The following is a 21,513-nucleotide window of genomic DNA, read 5'->3' on the forward strand; positions in this document are numbered from 1 at the left end:
ATGACTCAAGTTGGAGTCTGGGGAGGACAGTGCTTTTCCACAGACTGAGTTTGGGACAAAGGGTTCCCACCATATGCTAAAGCTATCTTTCTAGGATGTTAAGCTGGGGCCTGGTCCACACTATGCTGTTAAACCGATTTTAACAGCATTAAATCGATTTAAGGCTGCACCCGTCCACACTACAATGCACTTTAAATCGATTTAAAGGGCTCTTTAAATCGATTTCTGTACTCCTCCCCAACAAGAGGAGTAACGCTAAAATCGATATTAACATATCGATTTAGGGTTAGTGTGGCTGCAAATCGAAGTTATTGGCCTCCGGGCGGTATCCCACAGTGCACTAGTAGCCGCTCTGGACAGGTAACTGAACTCTAATACACTGGCCACGTATACAGGAAAAGCCCCGTGAACTTTTGAATTGCATATCCTGTTTGGCCAGCGTGGAGCTCTCATCAGCACAGGTGACCACGCAGAGCTCATCAGCACAGGTAACAATGCAGTCTCCTGAGAATAGAAAAAGAGCACCAGCATGGACCGCACGAGAGGTACTGGATCTTATTGCTATATGGGGAGAGGATTCAGTGCTAACAGAACTCCGTTCCAAAAGACGAAATGAAAAAAACTTTTTGAAAAAATTTCCGGTACCATGAGGGAGAGAGGCCACACCAGGGACTCAGTGCAGTGCAGAGTGAAAGTGAAGGAGCTCAGACAAGCCTACCAGAAAACCAAAGCAGCAAACGGCAGATCTGGATCAGGGCCAAAAACATGCCGCTTCTACGCTGAGCTGCATGCAATTTTAGGGGGCTGCGCCACCACTACCCCACCCTTGTCCGTGGATTCCGAGGTGGGGGTTATAATCTCACCCATGGATGAGGATTCAGCGGAGGGGGAAGATGACGAGGAGGAAGAAGAGGAAGAGCTTGCAGAGAGCACACAGCACTCCATTCTCCCCAACAGCCAGGAGCTTTTTGTGACCCAGACGGAATTACCCTCCCAGCCCTCCCAAACCACTAGCCCAGACAGTGAAGCCATGGAAGTGACCTCTGGTGACTGTACCTTTGTAAATATAAAAAATAGTTTAAAAGCAAGTGTTTTTTAATGATTGATTTGCCATGAGGGCTTGGCATGCATTAGCAGGCATTAAAGTTACTGGAACAGTTTGTTAACATGTCTGGGGATGGAGCGGAAATCCTCCAGGGACATCTCCATGAAGGGCTCCTGGAGGTACTCCAAAAGCCTTTGCAGAAGGTTTCTGGGCAAGGCAGCCTTGTTCCGTCCACCATGGTAGGACACATTACCACGCCATGCATGTAGCAAGTAATCGGATGTCATTGCATGACAAAGCCTACCTGCGTATGGTCCCGGTGATTGCAGGCATTCAAGAAACATCCGTTCTTTATCTCGCTCTGTTATCCTCAGCAGAGTGATATCGTTCATGGTAACCTGGTTGAAATTAAGGACTTTTATTAAGCTCCTACTGGGCTGCTTGCCTGTTGCTTAAAAGAAATCCTTCCTTGCAGGTAGCCAAGCGGGGGGAGGAGAGGGGGGTTATTGGCACTGAGCTTTTTAGCGTTTGGCCAGCAGGAATCTTCCCAGCTACCAGCCACGCGGTGGAGGTGGGTGGGAGGAGAAAGGGGAGTGATTAGCAGTGATCTTCCATTATACCAGCCATGCGGTGTGGGGAGGGGTAAAGCAATTCTAGAGAATTGGATTGGGTTAGGGTTAGGGTTTGGCGTCTGCTGCTCCTTGTCAAGAGGAAAGAAGCAGCACAGGGAGAAGCTATATGCCTCTTTATATGCCTTACCATGACCGCATGCAAGCTGAATTGTGATGCCCGGACCTGCGTCTGTGTTGATCTGTTACACCAGAGCCGCAGGCACTCAGTACTAAAAGAATCCAAATGCGACCTTGTAGTGAAATCACATGTGCTATGTAAGGTGAATAGTGTTGTTCACTGTGAAAGAGTATAACCATTGTTCTGTGAAATGTATCTTTTATAATCATTCTATCACTATTTTCCCCCACTCATGCAGCTGCACATTTTTCAAGCCTCCCTACTCCATCCCGAAGGCTAGCCCAGAGAAGGCGGAGGAAGAAGAGGACACGAGATGAAATGTTCTCAGAAATCATGGAAGTAACCCGCAATGAAAGAGCTCATCTGAGGGAGTGGAAGGACGTGGTAGCAAAGTACAGGAAGGATGCCAGTGAACGTGAGGACAGGAGGGACCAACGTGAGGATAGGAGGGACGAACGTGAGGATAGGAGAGACGCTCGAGATGAGAGGTGGCGGCAGGAAGATCAGAGGTGTAGGCAGGAAGATCAGTGGTGGCGGGATGCAATGCTGGAGCTGCTGCGTGATCAAACTGACATCCTCCAATGTCTGGTGGATCTTCAAGAGGACAGCGGGGTCACAGAGTGCTGCTGCAGCCCATGTTTAACCACCCTCAGTACTCACTATGTTCCATACCTTCCACACCCAGACGTGTAAGAACGCGTGGGGAAAGGCTTTGTGCACCAGCCCACTCCACCCCCGTGGACAGTCCAACCAAAAGGCTGTCATTACATTGAAATGTGCTTAATTGGCTTTTCCTTCCCTCCTATCCTCCTCCCAAACCACTCCCGGGATACCTTGTTAATTCTCTTCCTCTTTTTATAATTACATGCTTTTTAAATGAAGGGGGAGGGTGGGTTGCTTACAGGGAATGACTTTTAATAAAGAATACATGCTTTTTAAATGATAGTGACTTGATTTCCATAAGCAAGCTGTAATCGAAGGGGGAGGGTGGGTTGTTTACAGGAGGAGTCAATAAAGGGGGGGAGGTTCATGAAGGGGAAACAAACACAGCAGTCACACCGTACCCTGGCCCATGATGAAACTCATTTTCAAGGCTTATCTGATGCACACCGCTTCCTGGTGAGCTCTTCTAATCGCCCTGGTGTCTGGCTGCACGTAATCAGCGGCCAGGTGATTTGCCTCAGCCTCCTACCCCGCCATAAAGGTCTCCCCCTTACTTTCACAGAGATTGTGGAGCACACAGCAAGCAGCAATAACAAAGGAGACATTGGTTTGGCTGAGGTCTGAGCGAGTGAGTAATGTGCGCCAGCGGGCTTTTAAACGGCCAAATGCACATTCTACCACCATCCTGCACTTGCTCAGCCTGTAGTTGAACAGCTCCTGACCACTGTCCAGGCTGCCTGTGTATGGCTTCATGAGCCATGGCATTAAGGGGTAGGCTGGGTCACCCAGGATAACGACAGGCATTTCAACATCCCCAACTGTTATTTTCTGGTCCTGGAAGTAAGTCCCTTGCTGCGGCCGTTTAAACAGAACAGTGCTTCTGAAGACACGAGCGTCATGAACCCTTCCTAGCCATCCCACGTGGATGTTGGTGAAACATCCCTTGTGATCCACCAGTGCTTGCAGCACCATTGAAAAATATCGCTTGCGGTTTATGTACTGGGTGCCCTGGTGCTCCGGTGCCAAGATAGGGATATGGGTTCCATCTATCGCCCCCCCCACAGTTAGGGAATCCCATTGCAGCAAAGCCATCCGCTATGACCTGCACGTTTCCCAGAGTCACAACCTTTCGTAGCAGCAGCTTAATGATTGCTTTGGCTACTTGCAACACAGCAGCCCCCACAGTAGATTTTCCCACTCCAAATTGATTCCCGACTGACCGGTAGCTCTCTGGCGTTGCAAGCTTCTAGAGGGCTATTGCCACTCGCTTCTCCACTGTGAGGGCTGCTCTCATCTTGGTATTATGACGTTTCAGGGCAAGGGAAAGCAAGTCACAAAGTTCAAAGAAAGTGCTCTTAGGCATGCGAAAGTTTCGCAGCCACTGCAAATCGTCCCACACCTGCAAAACTATACTGTCCCACTAGTCTGTGCTTGTTTCCCGGGCCCAAAATCGGCATTCAATGGGTAGAACCTCCCCCATTACCAGCAGGAGCTCCAAAGCGCGGGGGCCCGAGGTTAGGGAGAAATCAGTGTCCATGTCCTCATCACTCTCATCGCCGCGCTGCCGTAGCTGCCTCCTCCTCTCCTGCGTTTGCAATTCATGGTTCACCATAGACAGCACGAGAATGCGTGAGGTGTTTACAACGTCCACGATCGCGCTATTGAGCTGAGCAGGGTCCATGCTTGCTGTGCTATGGCGTTTGCTCAGTTCACCCAGGAAAAAAGGCGCGAAATGGCTGTCTGCTGCTTTCAGGAAGGGAGGGGTGAGGCTGTACCCAGAACCACCCGCGACAATGATTTTTGCCCCATCAGGCACTGGGGTATTAACGCAGAATTCCAAGGGTCAGGGATGACTGCGGGAACTATGGGATAGCTACAGGATAGCAACCCCCAGTGCAACGCTCCGGAAATCGATGGTAGCCTAGGACAATGGACGCACACTGCCGAATTAATGTGCCTAGTGTGGATGCATACAATCGACTTTATAATATCTGTTTTATAAAACCGGTTTAAGTTAATTCGAAATTATGCTGTAGCGTAGACGTACCCTTTGTTGGCGTTTTTGTTTATTTCCTGGGTAATCAGCTTTGATCTGTTTGTCATCACTTAATCTATCTTTTTGTCATTAATAAATTTATTTGATATTTTAATCTAAACCAGTAAGTTTGGAGTGAAGTGCTTCGGCATCTTAGCTCAGGGGGCTTTTGCATTTCCTCTCCACACTGAGGGAGAGGCAAACTCTATGAGCATATGCAGTGCAGTTCCTAATGCAGTGCAAGATGGTATAATTTTGGGTTTATACTCCAGTGGCGGGGGAGGGGGAGTTCCTAGGCTGGGAAGCTGGTGGTTATTTTGGATGTAGTCTCTCTATTGTTGGTTCATGCAGTGGCTGGCCAGGGTGCCTGCATGTAACTGCAGCTGGGTATGTCCCTATGTGCGTGAATGCTGGAGAAAGTGTAGGACCGGGAGCAGGTCTGCAGCTTTTCACAGCAGCACAGTGTGAGAGGGAGCCCAGGCTGGTGTGTCAGAGGGCTCAGGGGTGTCCCAGCTCCAGGTGGCACCCCAGGCAGAACCCGTCACACCCATGTCTATTTAAGGAGGGTGTTTAAGACCCATTGATTCCCATGGCACTTGAGCACATGCTTAAAATTAAGAAAAGGGATAGATTTAAACATGTGTTTATGTGTTCATGAACACTTGCAGATACAAAGCCTCACATTTGCACATGCAGATAATGTCAGTGGGAGCATGTGAGGTAGTTGATGCTTTAGTAATGTCTAAGTCTGTGCATGGAACTACTGCATGTGCAAACAAATCTGAAGTTTGAGGCTTTCAAGTTTAAAAACTATTTTGAAAATTTGGCACCAATGTTTGGGGTCAGAGTAAGGTTTGCAGGGAGTTTGGGGATCCTTTTCACACTGACATAAATTTTACATAGACTCCATTTGTTCCTGATCCTATTTCCTCCACAAACAGTACAGTGGATGGGGAGAGCACTTAGAAGTCTACATACAAGAAGGAAAGTTAGATAAAGGATCAAGTCCTACATGAGTTCCACAACAGAACTCTCAGTGAAGTGAAAAGAACTTCATTCAAAGCCCTTTCAGGATCAGGCTGTAAATAAACAGCCTATCAATGCAGCAATGTGATATTTTCCCATAAATCCCTACACAAAGTCTCTAAGGATTTATGCATCCTGGTTTGTTTTAGAAGCATACAAAGCCCCATCTATGGTTTTGCATAGCTCAGTATTCAAAGTTACGACAGCTCAATGGCTCACTAAAATAGGAGTAGACAGTACTAAATACAAGTAGTGCGAATAGCTGAAAGGAGATAGCATATTGGATTTTCAGCTTTTATAAAGATATTTGTGTGTATGCCATAGGAGAAGCCACATGATTCAGGAGTAGCAATACAACAGTTTTAATTCATTGCTTTTATTAACTCTTCAGATCAGAGCAGTGTTTAATTTTAACTAAAGGATACTTAACTGATTCTAATCCTAATGCGTCAAAAGGGTCAGTGAGTGTTTGGGTGATTGTTGTTTTAATTTAACTGCGGGTTTAGTGAGTGGGAAAAATCTACCAGGTCAAAATAATGGAGTTTCCTGCAAATTCTTCCTCTTCCTTCTTGGGGTTTCGAGCCCCAATCCAGCAAAGAACTTAAGCATGTGCCTAACTTTGAGCATGTGAGTAGTCCCATTGACTTCAATGGGACTGTTCACATGTTTGAAAATAAGTATGTGCTTAAAGGCATTTTGCTGAATTGGGATGCTCTAAATATTGATTCAAACTGCATATTCATGTGTTTTAACTAATCCTTGTACATCAGCCTGTCCAGCCCCCTGATCAGCCCTGTGAATTTTCTCTGAACGTTTCCCAGTTTGTCAGTATTTTCCAAGGAGAGAGATACACAGAAATGAGCACTATATCTCATGAAGGCCATATAACGTATGTAGGGATTACTTTTTCTTTGTGCCATGAGTGATATACCTGTGTACGTAGCCTAAAAATTGTATTGGCTATTTTTCCTCCCATTGAAAACTTATGTCTAGTTTGTTATCCTCTCTCACATAAGTTCTCAGTTAGTGTGTTGCTGCTCATCAGTTTTCTTCATCCCATTAAAGAACTTGGTACTGTCCCAAGTTTCGTTGATTTCTGCTTAATGTTTCTAATCTTTGTCCATTTGTATTATTTTTCTATTTTCAGTAATAGTTACAGCTCCTCCCAGTTTAGTGTCACTGGCAATCATTTTGGAGACGGTATTTACAGAGAGAGGACTATATGAATTGCTGAGCTGGAGGGAAGGAAGAGAGCAATGCATAAGGGAGACCAAATTTCATTTTAGGACATCAATGACCTAACCTGGCTGAGGAGATAGTTACTTAACTCTCACCTTCACCATTTAGACTATCATGCAGCAAGAATCTAGAATTCCCCTCCAAAATCTAAAAAAGGAAGAAGTATAGTATGTGCACCTATACTTTAGAAGTATAAGTAAAGAACAGCATGCCCCCAAATGCTTTGTGACAGGTGGAGATTTCTTTCCTGAAACCATCCTGAAAAGGCATAGAACCAACCCTAGGAATGTGGATACTGCCTAACAATCAGCTGCCGTGCTCAGGAGATATCACTCTTCCTTTGTTGTTGTATAAGTCTCAATATTAGCACCTCTGGAAATGATGTATCAGCATCTTGGTGTAAAAGTAAATTAGTGTGCACTGATCTAGGAGGCTAAACTAATTTCAATTGGAATTTGACCCATGGTAAAAGTAAATAAACTTTATAAGATATATATTGTCAGATGTTTAGAAAATGAATAAAACATTACTAAAACCAATATACTTTTTAAAAGCGCCCTTAAATAAATGAAAAGTTTATTAAATTTATTCTTTTCTTTTCTTTTTTTTACTGGCCCTATTGTTTTTAACCTGTTGTGAGAATGGCCATGGTTTTAACATGTGTGTTCACTGGTGCTTTTACTTACAAAGACATGGCATTTATATAACTCTTTTATCAGTCATCCCTGGCAGATATTTCTGATTTTTTTCAAAGTAATCTGTGCTGACTAATAAAACTGATGTTTGGAGTCTGAGACTGTGTATTGGGGGATTTTATTTTAATTTTTTTTCTTGAAAATGAGGGAGAGACTTGACAGGAGTTAATTCCAAAAAACTAATAATGACAAAATTCAAATAAGATCATGCAAACTCAAGCACAAAGCAGTACTTTTGGAATAGAGTTGTCAGTTTAAACAAGTGCCAACTGGTCTTTCCTAAATTGCATTGTTTAGGCAGGCTCGGCTTATTTTAAATAGAATATATTTCATTATTATTATATAAATAGAAATGTGTATTGTACAAGCAATGAGACTCACTCAAAAATATGAACGTGCCCTTCTAGGCATCTTGTCTGGGCACCTGAGCACTGTGTTCTGCTATTTATATCCCCAGCAGTTACAGGGATTTGTATCTTTTCTTTCAGTATTATGTAACATTAGAGAACATTTGCAATGTTCCTATAAACTGAGCAAACTGATCAAAGAAGATATCTGCCTAGCAAATAAAACAGCAACGGTAGGATTTTTACAGTTTGCAAGTCACAACATGTGTTCATAACTCAATAACTGCAGGCATCTCATTACCAAATATATCTAGCATATAAGTTTAAAAGTGACATCAGTCATTTATATATTTTTCACACACACACACTTTTATATGAGTATTCTTCACAGTTGTCACCCCCAACTTCTTTCAAAATTTTAATGAAAAAACGAGAGAGAGAGAGAGCAAGCTCAGAATAGCCAATAGTTGGGGCACTCACCTGGGATGTAGGACACCCAGGTTTGAATCCTTGCTTCAGAGCAGGTAGAGTGGGGATTAAGAGCTGGATCTCCTACATTGAAGGTGAGTATCCTAGCCAGTGGGCTCTTGCCTGCAGGTGTGTGTGGGGACTGTCTTTTTCTGGATTTGACCCAAAATTTCATCCTGGACTGGGGAGAGCTTGCCAGCAGAAGTTTTGTGAACACTGACACACTTCTCTGAAAAATGTTGATTCTCTCAAAAAAGTGTTTTGTTGAAACACCAGCTCCAGTTTTAAGTTACTTTCTTTTAAGATCCTCTCTTCACAAGCCTCAGAGAGAACATTTTTGAACCTGTATTTTTAGGTTTCGCTCAAGGTATGAGGGTAGGTTGGGGCTGATTCTTATTTGTTCATATCCAATTCACCCGTAACTACATACACTGTCTGTATTTGTTTGTATATCATATTATGGATAGTTAGCAACACCTATAATTAAAGTTACCTGTCACTTTCCATTATAAGAACCCTTTTTCAGTTGTTCATGCCTTTGCCAAACTCTAACTGTTCACACTGAAATTTTCCATTCTGGGTGTCTGCCCAGGCTGATTTTTTTCCCTCTCCCCCCTAAAGAAAATTTCAGCAAAACCAGTTCAGCTGTTTCTCAGAAATAGGCTGGAGAAAATAGTGTTTTTTGCCAATGCTAGTTGCAGGGGTGGTGCCTGCAGAGGGGGCAGCGTGCAGAGGTGCCTCTGTGTACGATCCGGAAGGGGGACATGCTGGCTGCTTTAGGTAAGCGCTGCCTGGAGCCTGTACTCCTGACTGCCTCCTGGGCCCCAGTCAAAGTCCTAGCTCTGATCCCCCTCCTGCCCTCTGAACCCCTTGATCCCAGCCTGGAGCACCTTCCTGCACCACAAATCCCTTATTCCTCGGCCCACCCCAGAGCCCGCACCCCCAGTCAGAGACCTTCCCCTGAGCCCCAACCCTTCGCCCCAGCACAGAGCCCCCTCCTGACCTCCAATCCCCTCAGTCCCAGCCCAGAGCACCCTCCTACACCCCCAACTGCTCATTTCCAGCTCCACCCCAGAGTCTGCAGCCCCAGCCCAGAGCCACCTCCACCCCAAATCCCTCAACCCCAGGCTTACATCAGAGCCCCCCTTCACCCCAACCCCCTGTCCCAGCCCAGAGCCCCCTCCCACACCCTGAACACCTCATTTCTGGCCCCACCCTGGAGTCTGCACCCCAAGCCAGAGCCATCACCCCTCCTGCACTCCAGCCCTGTGAGCCAGCCAGGTGAAAATGAGCAAGTGATTGAGGGTGGAGAGAGTGAGGGACAGAGGGAGGAGGATAGAGTTAACTGGGGAAGGGCCTCAGACAAGGTGCAGGGCAGGGGTGGGGTATCAGAGGAAGGGCGGGGCAGGGCAAGGATGTTTGGTTTTGTGGGAGTAGAAAGTTGGCAAACCTATCCCCAATAATGATTTACGTGATGGTGTTTTATCAGTGGTTCACAGTCATGCTGGAAGGGCATAAATAGTGGGGTCCCGCAAGGATCAGTTCTGGGGCTGGTTCTGTTCAATATCTTCATCAATGATTTAGATAATGGCATAGAGAGTACACTTAGAAAGTTTGTGGATAACCAAGTTGGGAAAAGCTGCAAGTGCTTTGGAGGATAGGATTAACATTCAAAATGATCTGGACAAACTGGATAAATGGTCTGAAGTAAATAGGATGAAATTCAATAAGGACAAATGCAAAGTACTCCACTTAGAAAGGAACAATCAGTTGTACATATACAAAATGGGAAATGATGGCCTAGGAAGGAGTACGGCAGAAAGGGCTCTGGGGGTCATAGTGGACCTCAAGCTAAATATGAGTCAACGTTGCAAAAAAGGTGAACATCCTTCTGGGATGTATTAGCAGGAGTGTTGTAAGCAAGACATGAGAAGTAATTATTCTGCTCTACTCTCTGCTGATTAGGCCTCAAGTGGAGTACTGTGTCCAGTTCTGGGAGCCACATTTCAGGAAGGATGTGGACAAATTGCAGAGAGTCCAGAGAAGAGCAACAAAAATGATTAAAGGTCTAGAAAAGAAAGAAGATTTTAAAAATTGGGTTTGTTTAATCTGGAAAAGAGAAGACTGAGAGGGGATGTAGCGAGGCGGTGCGGCTCCCCTCCTCCCCAGGGAGGGTTGAGCCCCGTCAATCACCCCCCAGGGCGGAACCGCTGGAAGGAAGTCCCGCCCCTCAAAGGGTAAGGCGGTGACCCGGAAGGATAAAAGCCGGGCCCCAGCCCTCAGTCAGGGCTCAGCTGCCGGCAGGAGCAGACGTGCTCGCTGACCCTCATCACCGGGAAGCTGCTGAGGCCCGAGGCCGGTACGACGAGGAGCTGCGAGTGCTACCCCGCAGTCGCTACGACGAGGACTGGCCAGAGCTGCCCCGCAGTCACTACGACGAGGACTGGCCAGAGCTGCCCGCAGTCGCTACGACGAGGACTGGCCAGAGCTGCCCGCAGTCGCTACGACGAGGAGCTGCCGGAGCTGCCCCGCAGCCGCTACGACGAGGAGCTGTCAGAACTACCCCGTCCCTACTACGGCCCCGAGGAGCCGCCAGACCAGACCTGGCCCACCGTCCCGGAGGTATTGTCGGACCTACCGCCCTGCCCTGACTGGGAGGAACCCATGGTGCTGGACGCCCCAGCGGACCAGGTAGGAACCAGGGGGGAGGCTGGAAGTAGCCCGGGGGCAGCTGACTACAGTCAGGCTGCAGAAGGCCCTGCACCTATGTCAGTGTGTTTCGGTCAGGACCCCTCTCCCCCCCCCCCCCCGACTGCCACTAGCGGCGTCAGCCGCTACTAGGGCCCTGGGCTGGAACTCAGAGGAGTAGGTGGGCCTGCGTTCCCCCTGCCACCCGTATACGGGTGGCAGACTCCCCCTCTTCCCAGCCTAGTGTCAAGAGGTCTGCCTTGCTCCAAAGGCCAGAGCTAACTGTAACTGTGTTTGGTGCCCCGCCCGACCCAAGGTCTGGGCCCCTATTGATTTTGCCGCTGCTCTGCCCTGCCCCAAAGGGCCAGAGCCGATAAACTGCTACTGTTTGTTGGTGCCCCGCCCGATCCAAGGGCTGGGCCCCTATTATTTAACTGTGTCGCTGTTCGGTCCTACACACAGGGCCCAAACCCCCGGAGCGGACTGTGGTCCCGAGGGCAGAGGCCCTCGGACGACGAGACGAGGCCGGTGTGGCTCCCCTCCTCCCCAGGGAGGGTTGAGCCCCGGCACCCTTCCGTCCACAGGGGACATAACAGTTTTCAAGTATGTAAAAGATGGTTACAAGGAGGAGGGAGAAAAATTGTTTTTCTTAACCTCTGAGGATAGGACAAGACACAATGGGCTTAAATTTCAGCAAGGGAGGTTTAGGCTGGACATTAGGAAAAACTTCCTAACTGTCAGGGTGGTTAAGCACTAGAATAAATTGCCTAGGGAGGTTGTGGAATCTCCATCTGTCATAAACAGATAGCTAAGGGTTAATGTCTCTTTCACCTGGAAAGAAGTAATCTGAAACACCTGACCAGAGGACCAATCAGGAAACAGGACTTTTTCAAATCTGGGTGGAGGGAAGTTGTGTGTGAGTCCTTTGTTCTTGGTCTTGTGCCTGTCCCTCTCGGCTATGGGAAGGATTTTTCTATTTCCTGCTTTCTAATCTTCTGTTTCCAAGTTGTGAGTACAAAGATAGGTTTGTTTTTTTTTATATTTACACGTATATAGTTGCTGGAGTGTTTTGAATTGTATTCTTTTTGAATAAGGCTGTTTATTCATATTCCTTTTAAGCAATTGACCCTGTATTTGTCACCTTAATACAGAGAGACCATTCTTTATGTATTTTTCTTTCTTTTTATATAAAGCTTTCTCTTTAAGACCTGTTGGAGTTTTTCTTTAGTGGGGAACTCCAGGGAATTGAGTCTGTGCTCACCAGGGAATTGGTGGGAGGAAGAAGTCAGGGGGAAATCTCTGTGTGTTAGATTTACTAACCTGACTTTGCATACCCTCTGGGTGAAGCGGGAAGTGCTTGTGTTTTCCAGGACTGGAAATAGAGAGGGTGGAATCCCTCTGTTTAGATTCACGGAGTTTGCTTCTGTGTATCTCTCCAGGAACCCAGGGAGGGAATACCTGGAAGGGAGAAGGGAAGGGAAATGGTTTATTCCCCTTTGTTGTGAGACTCAAGGAATTTGGGTCTTGGGGTCGCCAGGGAAGGTTTTTGGGGGGGACCAGAGTGCCCCAGAACACTCTAATTTTTTGGGTGGTGGCAGCTTTACCAGGTCCAAGCTGGTAACTAAGCTTGGAGGTTTTCATGCTAACCCCCATATTTTGGACGCTAAGGTCCAAATCTGGGACTAGGTTATGACACCATCATTGGATATTTTTAAGAGCAGGTTAGACAAACACCTGTCAGGAATGGTCTAAATGATACTTAGTCCTGCCACGAGTGCAGGGGATTGGACTAGATGATCTCTTGAGGTCCCTTCCAGTCTAATGAGTCTATGATTCTATGTCTCTACTGGGCTGCTCTGGATGCTCAAACAGACCTGCCTGTCCTGCCAGGGATGGAATGTGGGAGTGCTCTTGCGACTTCTTTGCTTCCCCCTCACAAGTCATTTTTCTATGGGGAAGCAAATAAATCAGCGGAGGCCATGAATTCTGTACACGTGCAGTGACGCAGAATTGCCCCCGGAGTAACTCCTCAGCCTTCTCACCTCAGTCCCACACTACTTACTCATCAAATCCGAGTCTAACCATTCTGGTCCCAGTTTACACACCCAATTCCAAGTCTCTTTGCCTAGCCAGTCCCAGTCTCCCTCTGAGCCCAAGTCTCATTCCTAATTTCCTTCTCCTCCCTGCTTCCAGTCTCCCCCTCAACCTACTCCCACTGCCTCCTTCCTCTGCAAGTCCAGCTCTTGTTTTTTCTGCATTCAGATCAGGCAACTTTCTCCTGCATAATACCTGACCCAAGCAGGGACTACACCTTTGTAAAGAAAAGTCACTGGAATGTTTAAACTTGGGTAGAATGTTTATTCCCTAGCCTCATCCTCAGAAACAGAGGAACTGTTTAGAATGGAATTTTCCTGAGGCAGGTGTCTGGCATGAAAAAATTTCAACCCAAATGGTTAAAATATGGCAAAGTTATAAGCAACTAAAAACAGGGACTTACACTTTTTATTGTAAGGCAAAGGTCGGCAGCCTTTCAGAGGTGGTGTGCCGAGTCTTCATTTATTCACTTTAATTTAAGGTTTTGCGTGTCAGTAATGCATTTTAACGTTTTTAGAAGGTCTTTTTCTATAAGTCTATAATATATAACTAAACTACTGTGGTATGTAAAGTAAATAAGGTTTTTAAAATGTTTAAGAAGCTTCATTTAAAATTAAATTAAAATGCAAGCCCCCGAGACCGGTGGCCAGGACCCGGGAACTGTGAGTGCCACTGAAAATCAGCTTGTGTGCTGCCTTCGGCACACGTTGCGTAGGTTGCCTACCCCTGGTGTAAGGCAACCTTAATAATAGGCAAACAGTCCTGCCTATAATAATAGGTTTTTTTATTTTATACAATAGTAGTGTCTAGGTTGCCCCATTTATGAATCAGAGCCCAATTGTGCTAGGCACTATATACACGTATAACAGAGATAGCCTGAAGATTTTACAGTCTAATACATGTGGTATAGTTAGTATATACATAGAATACATGAAGTAGGTGAAGTGAAATAGAAATGGTTTTATTTAGCATGAGTTTGGGATGACTTTGTTAGCTGAGGTCATATCAAAGTAGGTGCCAGTGAGATCTTTATAACACACCACACTGTTGTGTGTTTTATTTATTTTCGCTATATTAATTTCAATGTATACACATTCTATAAAAAGGAATACCTAACCTTTTCTCTTAGCTGTATTTGACACATTTTAAAAATACAGTTACACAAATAGACTACTCCAGGAACTTGTCTTTGCCCAATAATTAACATAAATCATATCCATCATTTTAAAGCATATTTCTAACCTTTTTAATCTCCCAGAGTCTATCTAGTCTCTCTCAGCCAGAGAAACCAACTATGCTTTGCAGCATGTTTGGACCAAGGAAGATGGGAAGCAAGTTCTAAAGCCCACCAGGAATGAGCAGCCTGCTATTTTATAGCAATCTTAGTTTGGAAAGTTTTGAAAATTCTGTTAATATGGCTATTTTAACCCTGTAAAGCAAGGCTCCTTTGTATCATGAGTGCCACTGGTGAAGGTAGGAGAGGAATACTATGAGCAGGATCCTGTGTATGATGTGATTATGCAGCTTGGAAAATAGTCACATAATATACCCTTATTTGGAGAATACCAAAGTCTAAATATCGGGTTTAAATAAAACCAAATAAATCAAATGGCCTGGTGGTCTGGCATACCAGGGATCCAAGTTTGACATCAGTGGCAATTAGGTACCTAATTGTCTTAGGCATCTAGTGGAACTTTCAAAATTTCCTTTCTGAGTTTTTAGATATTTAAATACCTTTGTAAATCTGCCCTCACATTCCTTATGCCAGTGGAGGATTCAATGTAGCAGAGCTCAGCTCAGACATGTTGCCTTCTGGCCCTCAGCATGTCCCCAGCTCCTCCTCATGCCAAAGTGAGGGGGTAGCTTGTGCATGCTGCCTGTCTGCACTGTGCCAGTGGAGATTTGCCCTGTAGGGAGGGCAGGGCCGTCCTTAGGCATAGGCAGAATAGGCAGCCGCGTAGGGCCTCACTCTCCCTGGGGGCACCACTCTGCAGGCAGCCCAGACAGTGTAGAAGCAGGGCTGCTGGGCCCTAGAGAGAGCCGAATGCAGCACAGTCTGAGGAATGGGATTGGCTGCTGGGGTCTCTGGGAAGGGGCGGGGGTAGGGGTTGGGAAAGGAGCTCACCTGTGAGTGTGACTTTTTCCCCCCAGCTGAGGTGAGGCGAGGCAGGCTCTGTGGCACCCCTCTCTCCCTCCTCCCTCCCCTCCGTCAGGGCTGAGTTGAGTGAGGTGCTGGGGAGGAGGGGAGGCTGGCTGGCTGTCTGCTGAGGAATGAAAGTGAAAGTAACTCACTTCCTCTGCAGGCAGCCAGAATTGGAATGTCACACAGGGCTGGGTTAGGATTAGCCAGATGTGTGAAAAATCAGGATAGGGGATTGGGGTACAGTGAGCAGATATCCCTATTTTATAGGGACAGTCCCAATTTTGGGGTATTTTTCTTATATAGGCTCCTTTTACCCCCCCCACCTCCACCCATCCCTGTCCTGATTTTACACACTTTCTATCTGGTCAGTCTAGGTGGGGGTAATTGATGCCTATATAAGACAAAGCCCCAAATATCGGGACTGGCCCTATAAAACCAGGACATCTGGATCTGGCCACCCTAGCTGGGGAGCGCCTCTCCCCCGGGCTGGCAGCTGCCAGCGATCCATCTCATCCGGGGGGAGCTGCACAGGGCAGGATGAGCTGCTGTGGCTCCATGGGTGTCCCGTCCCTGAGATCAGATGCTGTGCTAACTTCACCATGCTCTGTTGGGCTGGCAGTGGTGCCCATTGGCGTGTGATTGGAACTGAGGGTTTGCTGCTGCTGTTGCCACTCTACACCCCAAGAGGTGGATTTTGGGGTCCTGCAGTTTTCCACCTATCTCCTCCTCTACTGCAGCTGTTGGACCAGCAGGCTGGGGGGTGAGCCAAGCATGAAAGCAGTACTGTGTTGCCATTTAGATTGTCATTTAACAACTTTGTTTGCCAAAAATTCTTGCTAACAATCCTGAATCCAATTTCAATATTTTTTTTAAATCAATATCTTAGCCAAAAACAGAAAATTAAGTTGTTGACAATTATTAGTGACAGGTTTGGTTTGAGACAGGGAGTGGGTCAGTTTTCATCAGAGAAACAAAAAATGTTGACTGACTTTCCTATAGCCTGTTACTGCTGATAAGAGCCCTCCAACAACTGTAATATGCTCATCTCCTTACTAGTGTATAAAGCAGGGTTCGGCAACCTACGACACACATGTCAAAGGTGGCAGGTGAGCTGATTTTTGATGGTATGCAGCAGCAGGCTGAGCGGCTCAGCCCATCACTGCTCTGGGGTTCCGGCTGCTGCCCTATTGCCAGCTGGAATACAAGCCATCGGCCCCACTCAGCACCTGCTGCTTGCCTGGGGATCCCCAAGGAACCCCAGGCTGGCAGTGGGCTGAGCAGGCCAGCTGAACCACTTAACCTGCTGTCAGCCTGGGGTTCCGTTCACTCAGCCGGCAGCGGGCTGAGTGGGCTGGTGGCAGGCTGAGCAGGGCCGGTGGGGGGTTGAGTGGCTCAGTCTGCTGCCGTCTGGGGTGCCAGCAGCACTCAGCCTACTGCTACTCCGGGGTTCCGGCTGCCGGCCCATTGCCAGTCAGGAGCTCAGCCGCCAGCCCCACTCTGCCTCCTACCAGCCTGGGTGAGCAGAATCTCAGGCTGGTAGTGGGCTGTGGGGGGGGGGTTGGCGGCCGGGATCCTGGCTGGCAGGAGTTGGTGGTCAGAACCCCAGACCAGCAGCAGGCTGAGCAGGGCCTGGGTTCCTTGTCTAGGGTTCCAGCCACCAGCCCGCTGCCGGTTTGGGGTTTCATTTACTCAGCTGGCAGTGGCCTGAGCAGGACCAGTGGCCAAGACCTCAGATAATAACAATAGTTTATTTATATAATATAGATATAGAGAGAAACCTTCTACAAACATTAAAATTTATCACTGGCACGAGAAACCTTAAATTACAGTGAACTTGGCACACCACTTCTGAAAGGTTGCCGACCCCTGGTATAGAGTGACCATATGTTGTACTAAGATTCTCCTGCTCTTTTTTTCCCTTGTGAGTCAGTATAACTTTTGCCAGCCCAGAAGTTGGGCAGCCAATGTTTTACGTTTTCACAATGTTTTCTCCAACTTTCATAAAGTAAATACATAGTTAATATGAGTTTAAAAGGCCAGGGACACTTCTTTGTGAAGAATCTGTACAGCAGATCATGCCCATAGACGATCCAGAAAAGAAATTTGAGGTTGAATTTTTTAATGTTGTGATGGATAAAGCAGTATCTGCTGTTGATGAAAGGTTTAATACCTTGCAAGTACACCATGAACAGTTTGGATTTTTGTATGACATAACTAAATTCAACGAAATAGGAAAACAAGAGCAACTAATGACAAAGTGCAAGAATCTAGAGAGCCTCCTGAAGCATGGTGATAGTTTTGATTTAAATGGACTTGAACTGTACGAAGAATTGAGTACACTGTCATCAGTGTTGCCACATGCAAAATCGGTGATGGACATTGTACAGTTTATTCATACCCGCAAACTTGTTGACATATATCCTAATGTGTACATTGCCACTCGTATTCTACTGACAATTCCTGTAACAGTAGCATCAGGAGAACGGAGTTTCTCAAAACTAAAGCTCATTAAAAACTATCTCCGCTCTACAATGAGTCAGGAACGCTTGACTGGTCTTGCATTCTTGTGATCGAACAAGACACGACTTTGTCTTTGTCATACGATGACATTATTACTGATTTTGCAGCCAAAAAAGCCAGAAAGATTGCTTTTAATTAAAAACAAATCTTTGTTTCAATACCTCTTCATATAAATTTCCAATAAAATTTTGATAAATTAAAAAAATTATATTATTTGCATCATTCTGTCATATCAGAATTTTTTCTATAGTGCTGCTTCTTTAGTGCTAGTCCATCAGCATTACAGTGTGCTTAATTAAGTTTAACTGGTTTTAATAATGTGAATGTGGCAAGTTTTCCAATACTATAAGCTTATGTTTGTGTTGCTAAGAGCAGATCAGGCACAGGGGCACCAGTTTAATAATCTCGCCTAGGGCACCATGAATCCTAAGGCTGGCCCTGAGGGAGGGGATTCTCTAATAGGAATCTCAGGCCAGTTTAGCACAAAGTGGCCTTGGTGGATTAAAGAAGGATCCGGGAAATCTATTTGAACTCTAAGAATGGCTCAAAACCTTCTCTGGAGAAAAAAACTTCAAGTACTATGTGAGAGAATGTTTTTCTAAAACCACAGACTGACTGATTATGTATCTTTTTATGAGACACCAGTTGTGGAGGTACCTTCTAGTGATGTATGAAGTGATGTGACTAATACCTGTCACATGAGTTTCTCTCCCCATTCCTATCCCCAGGGGAAATTTGCATATGGTGCCACTGCCCTTTCCACACTCAGGGGAGGAGAAAATGTGGGAACTTCACTGTCTTGTTATATAGCCAGCCAACTAGCTAACAGAGAGCACTCAAGTTAAATACTCCCAAGGCTGTTCTGACATTGTTGATATACTAATGCTGATACAAAGACAACAAATCAATCAAAATAGGATTATGGTGATTGCTGTGTCATATGAAACATAGAGGGGGGGGAAATCAGTGTTTGCCCATTCAAAAAGCAATTGGTAAAATAAAGTGATCACTAGTCGTAAAGCCAGTGATATGTTTTCAAACTTTCCAGTGTGATTTATCAAAGAATATAAATGACTGTTACAAAGCAGTTTGTCAATAATCAACTGCTACTTGTTCAGTGTCTTTATTAAGTCCATGATTCTTAATGTTTAGCAAAATTATGAATTTGTTTCCAGGCTCATCTTTGGAAGCTTTGCAGGTTTGCTTTGAGGACGAGGACTGAGAGGTCAGATCGAGAATGATTGCTTTGTGAAAAGTATCTACTCACAAATGATATGGTTTTTTTTGTCTTTTTAGATAATTTTTCTGTATGACTTCATTTGAGAGCATAGTGATTGTCTGGTTTCACCCACACAGTTGTTGTTGGGGCATTTAGTGCATTGGCTAAGATACACCACATGTTATGATGGACATGTGTAGGACCCAGGGATCTCAAAAGGTATGTTGTAGGGGGTGCTGATCATTGTAGCACTGGAAATATGTCTGCAGGTTTTGCATCTGTTCTGGCAAGGTCTGGTGCTGCTTTGAGTTGGTGTGTCCTGGTCTGTGATCACGCTGTGCCCTTTTTCACATGGTTGTTGCAAGGCTTGATTCATCAATGTTTGCTAAACTAGATCTAGATAGTGACCATAAAAGCAGAAAATATTATTTATTGAAATGAGTAGTATCAATTTTGAAATTTCAGAGGAAATTATCCTTTTTAGATAGGAACAGCTACAAAAGTTGGGGGGGGGGGAATAAAAACTACATTAGTTTCATCATATCTATTGTAGGCATTTAGACATTGAATCTATTTTTAAAATATTGCTTACCATACTTTAACAGCCAGTAGTAGTAAAACATCTACTAAATAGGGATTTTCCATTACATGCAGCAGTTACAGACAACTGACATTTGATTATAATAACCAGCAAACCTTCATGAACTAAATGACATCTAAGTCTGTGCCTCACCCTTGTCTGGAATGTATCTATACCATACAAGGGCTAGGTGAGTTTCTGTAGACTGCAACAAAAATATTTGAAAAACGATTACTGAGCTTTCTGAGATGGGTTAATGTGCTTAGTTCCAATGTTGTAATAGAAATTAGAAGCACTTATGCATCTGGCTTTCTGATGCAGTGACATGTGCACACATAGCAAGGGGAAAACATTCATCTTAGGTACAAATTTGCAAAGAGGACTCAACTATGCCTCCATATTTATGCATAGAGTGTAAACCTCTGTACTTAGTTTTCTGCATTCTTTGGGCCTGATTCACCTGCATTTTCTGGGTTTGATGCTTCACTGATTTGCACCTTGACTAGTCAGCCATTTACATCTATTGAGTGTAAACTAGGTGTAAGCTGCTGCCAAATCAGAATTATTTGGCACTTGGTTTGCACAGGTGTACATGACTGTTTGTTTTTAGTGCCAAAGGCCTGCATACCAAAACTTTGGAGATGAGTTGGCAAAACTGTATTTGCCCATGCAAACTGGATATTTTAGTTATGTAATTTGCTTTCAAGAATACAACTTCTACGTGCAGATACATAGGTGTGCAAATAGGTCACAGCTGAAAAATGTAGCTCTTAATGTTTGAAAATATTGACTTTTACAAATATGGCATATGAAAGGTGGAGTGAAAAAAGCCCTTGTATGCATTGGTCTAGGCACTTAAATGGCACCTTTCATCACTCTATGAACACCTCCCAAGATTCCCCCCACATCGGCTAAAGGAGTCTGCACCTGACTACCAAAGGGGACTTGCTTCCCAATCAACCATGCCACATTCAGAGGCTAAAGGGTAACCCACCTGCCACCACCACTGATGGAAAAATCAGGACACCTGCCTGCCACCATGAACAGTAGAGGACCTAGTTGGTGGGAGGGCGTTCAGGTGCACTAGCATGGAGATGAGGAGGTCTGTGGCAGAGAGTAGGCAGATGGATGGATGGAAGGATATGAGGTGTGGTGTTTGACAGCAAAATCTTTCTCCCTAATAGTGCTGTTCTGAACTCCTGATGTTACAGGAATTTTTTTATTATTCCTTATGGATAAATGCTAGGAAAAAAAAGATAAATATTCAGTGAGGACAGTGGAATTGCAACTACTTACACCAGGGCTAAATTTGGGCCTAAGAGATTCTCTCTGGTAAAGGCTTTCCTGTACTCACAGTTCCTGTATGGCAATTGTGAGTACCCTTGGTGCATAGTTTTCCACCTCCGTCAAAATGTTATGGAAAAGATAATAACCTGACCCTGGTTTGATGGCATCTCAAAGGTGATCCAGATCACTCAATCTCTGAGGCCCAGCTTCCTGCTCACCTCCTTGATCTTACCCCCTCCTCCCCCAATAGACTCTTTCCCCAGTTCCTGTTCCCAGGCAGATTCCAACTTCTCAATGCACTTCTTGATCTCCTCCCATCTCCGGGATAGACTTGGACTCACTGTTGCATTCTGCTGCCTCTCAAAGATCGCTGCCTTAATCTGCCTCAGTCTGGTAGTTCTCAGGACAGCATGACTGAGCGGGAAAAAAACTCAGCTGACAGAGTTCAGGCAAGTTTGGGAAAGTGCAGCCTTATCGCTAATGACTTCACCTGTACCCTGGTAATGAGGGAACAATCTCTTGCTAATGCAGTAGGGCATTCAGCTGGCATAGAAACCAGACCACAGAGAAGGCATGCAAAAGGATGATTTAAAAAAAGCCTTCCATGAAATTCCAAACAGCTGCATGGTGTTGAGAATATTATAAAACATAATTGGATAATCTTATTATTTTTGTTAGCAAACCCACTGCTTCTTTATCGGTTGTGAATTTAAT

General features: G+C 45.5%; 1 protein-coding gene across 1 annotated transcript; it reads left to right on the plus strand.

Moving 5' to 3' along the window:
* The first annotated feature begins 669 nt into the window (after positions 1 to 669).
* LOC127044972 (troponin T, cardiac muscle-like) lies at positions 670 to 2,776 on the plus strand. Its single transcript, XM_050940314.1, has 2 exons — positions 670 to 1,046; positions 2,034 to 2,776. The coding sequence occupies exons 1-2, from the start codon at positions 866 to 868 to the stop codon at positions 2,486 to 2,488; spliced, it is 636 nt and encodes a 211-aa protein (XP_050796271.1). The 5' UTR covers positions 670 to 865; the 3' UTR covers positions 2,489 to 2,776.
* The last annotated feature ends 18,737 nt before the right edge of the window (positions 2,777 to 21,513 follow it).

Source organism: Gopherus flavomarginatus, chromosome 2, assembly GCF_025201925.1.
Source record: "Gopherus flavomarginatus isolate rGopFla2 chromosome 2, rGopFla2.mat.asm, whole genome shotgun sequence".
Classification (NCBI taxonomy): domain Eukaryota; kingdom Metazoa; phylum Chordata; order Testudines; family Testudinidae; genus Gopherus; species Gopherus flavomarginatus.

Excerpts from the sequence above, each read along its gene's own strand:
- LOC127044972 (XM_050940314.1), top strand. The coding sequence starts at position 866 with ATGGATGAGGATTCAGCGGAGGGGGAAGATGACGAGGAGGAAGAAGAG. Across the intron at positions 1,047-2,033 it reads AGCCATGGAAGTGACCTCTG|CTGCACATTTTTCAAGCCTC; the intron begins GTGACTGTACCT and ends CCACTCATGCAG.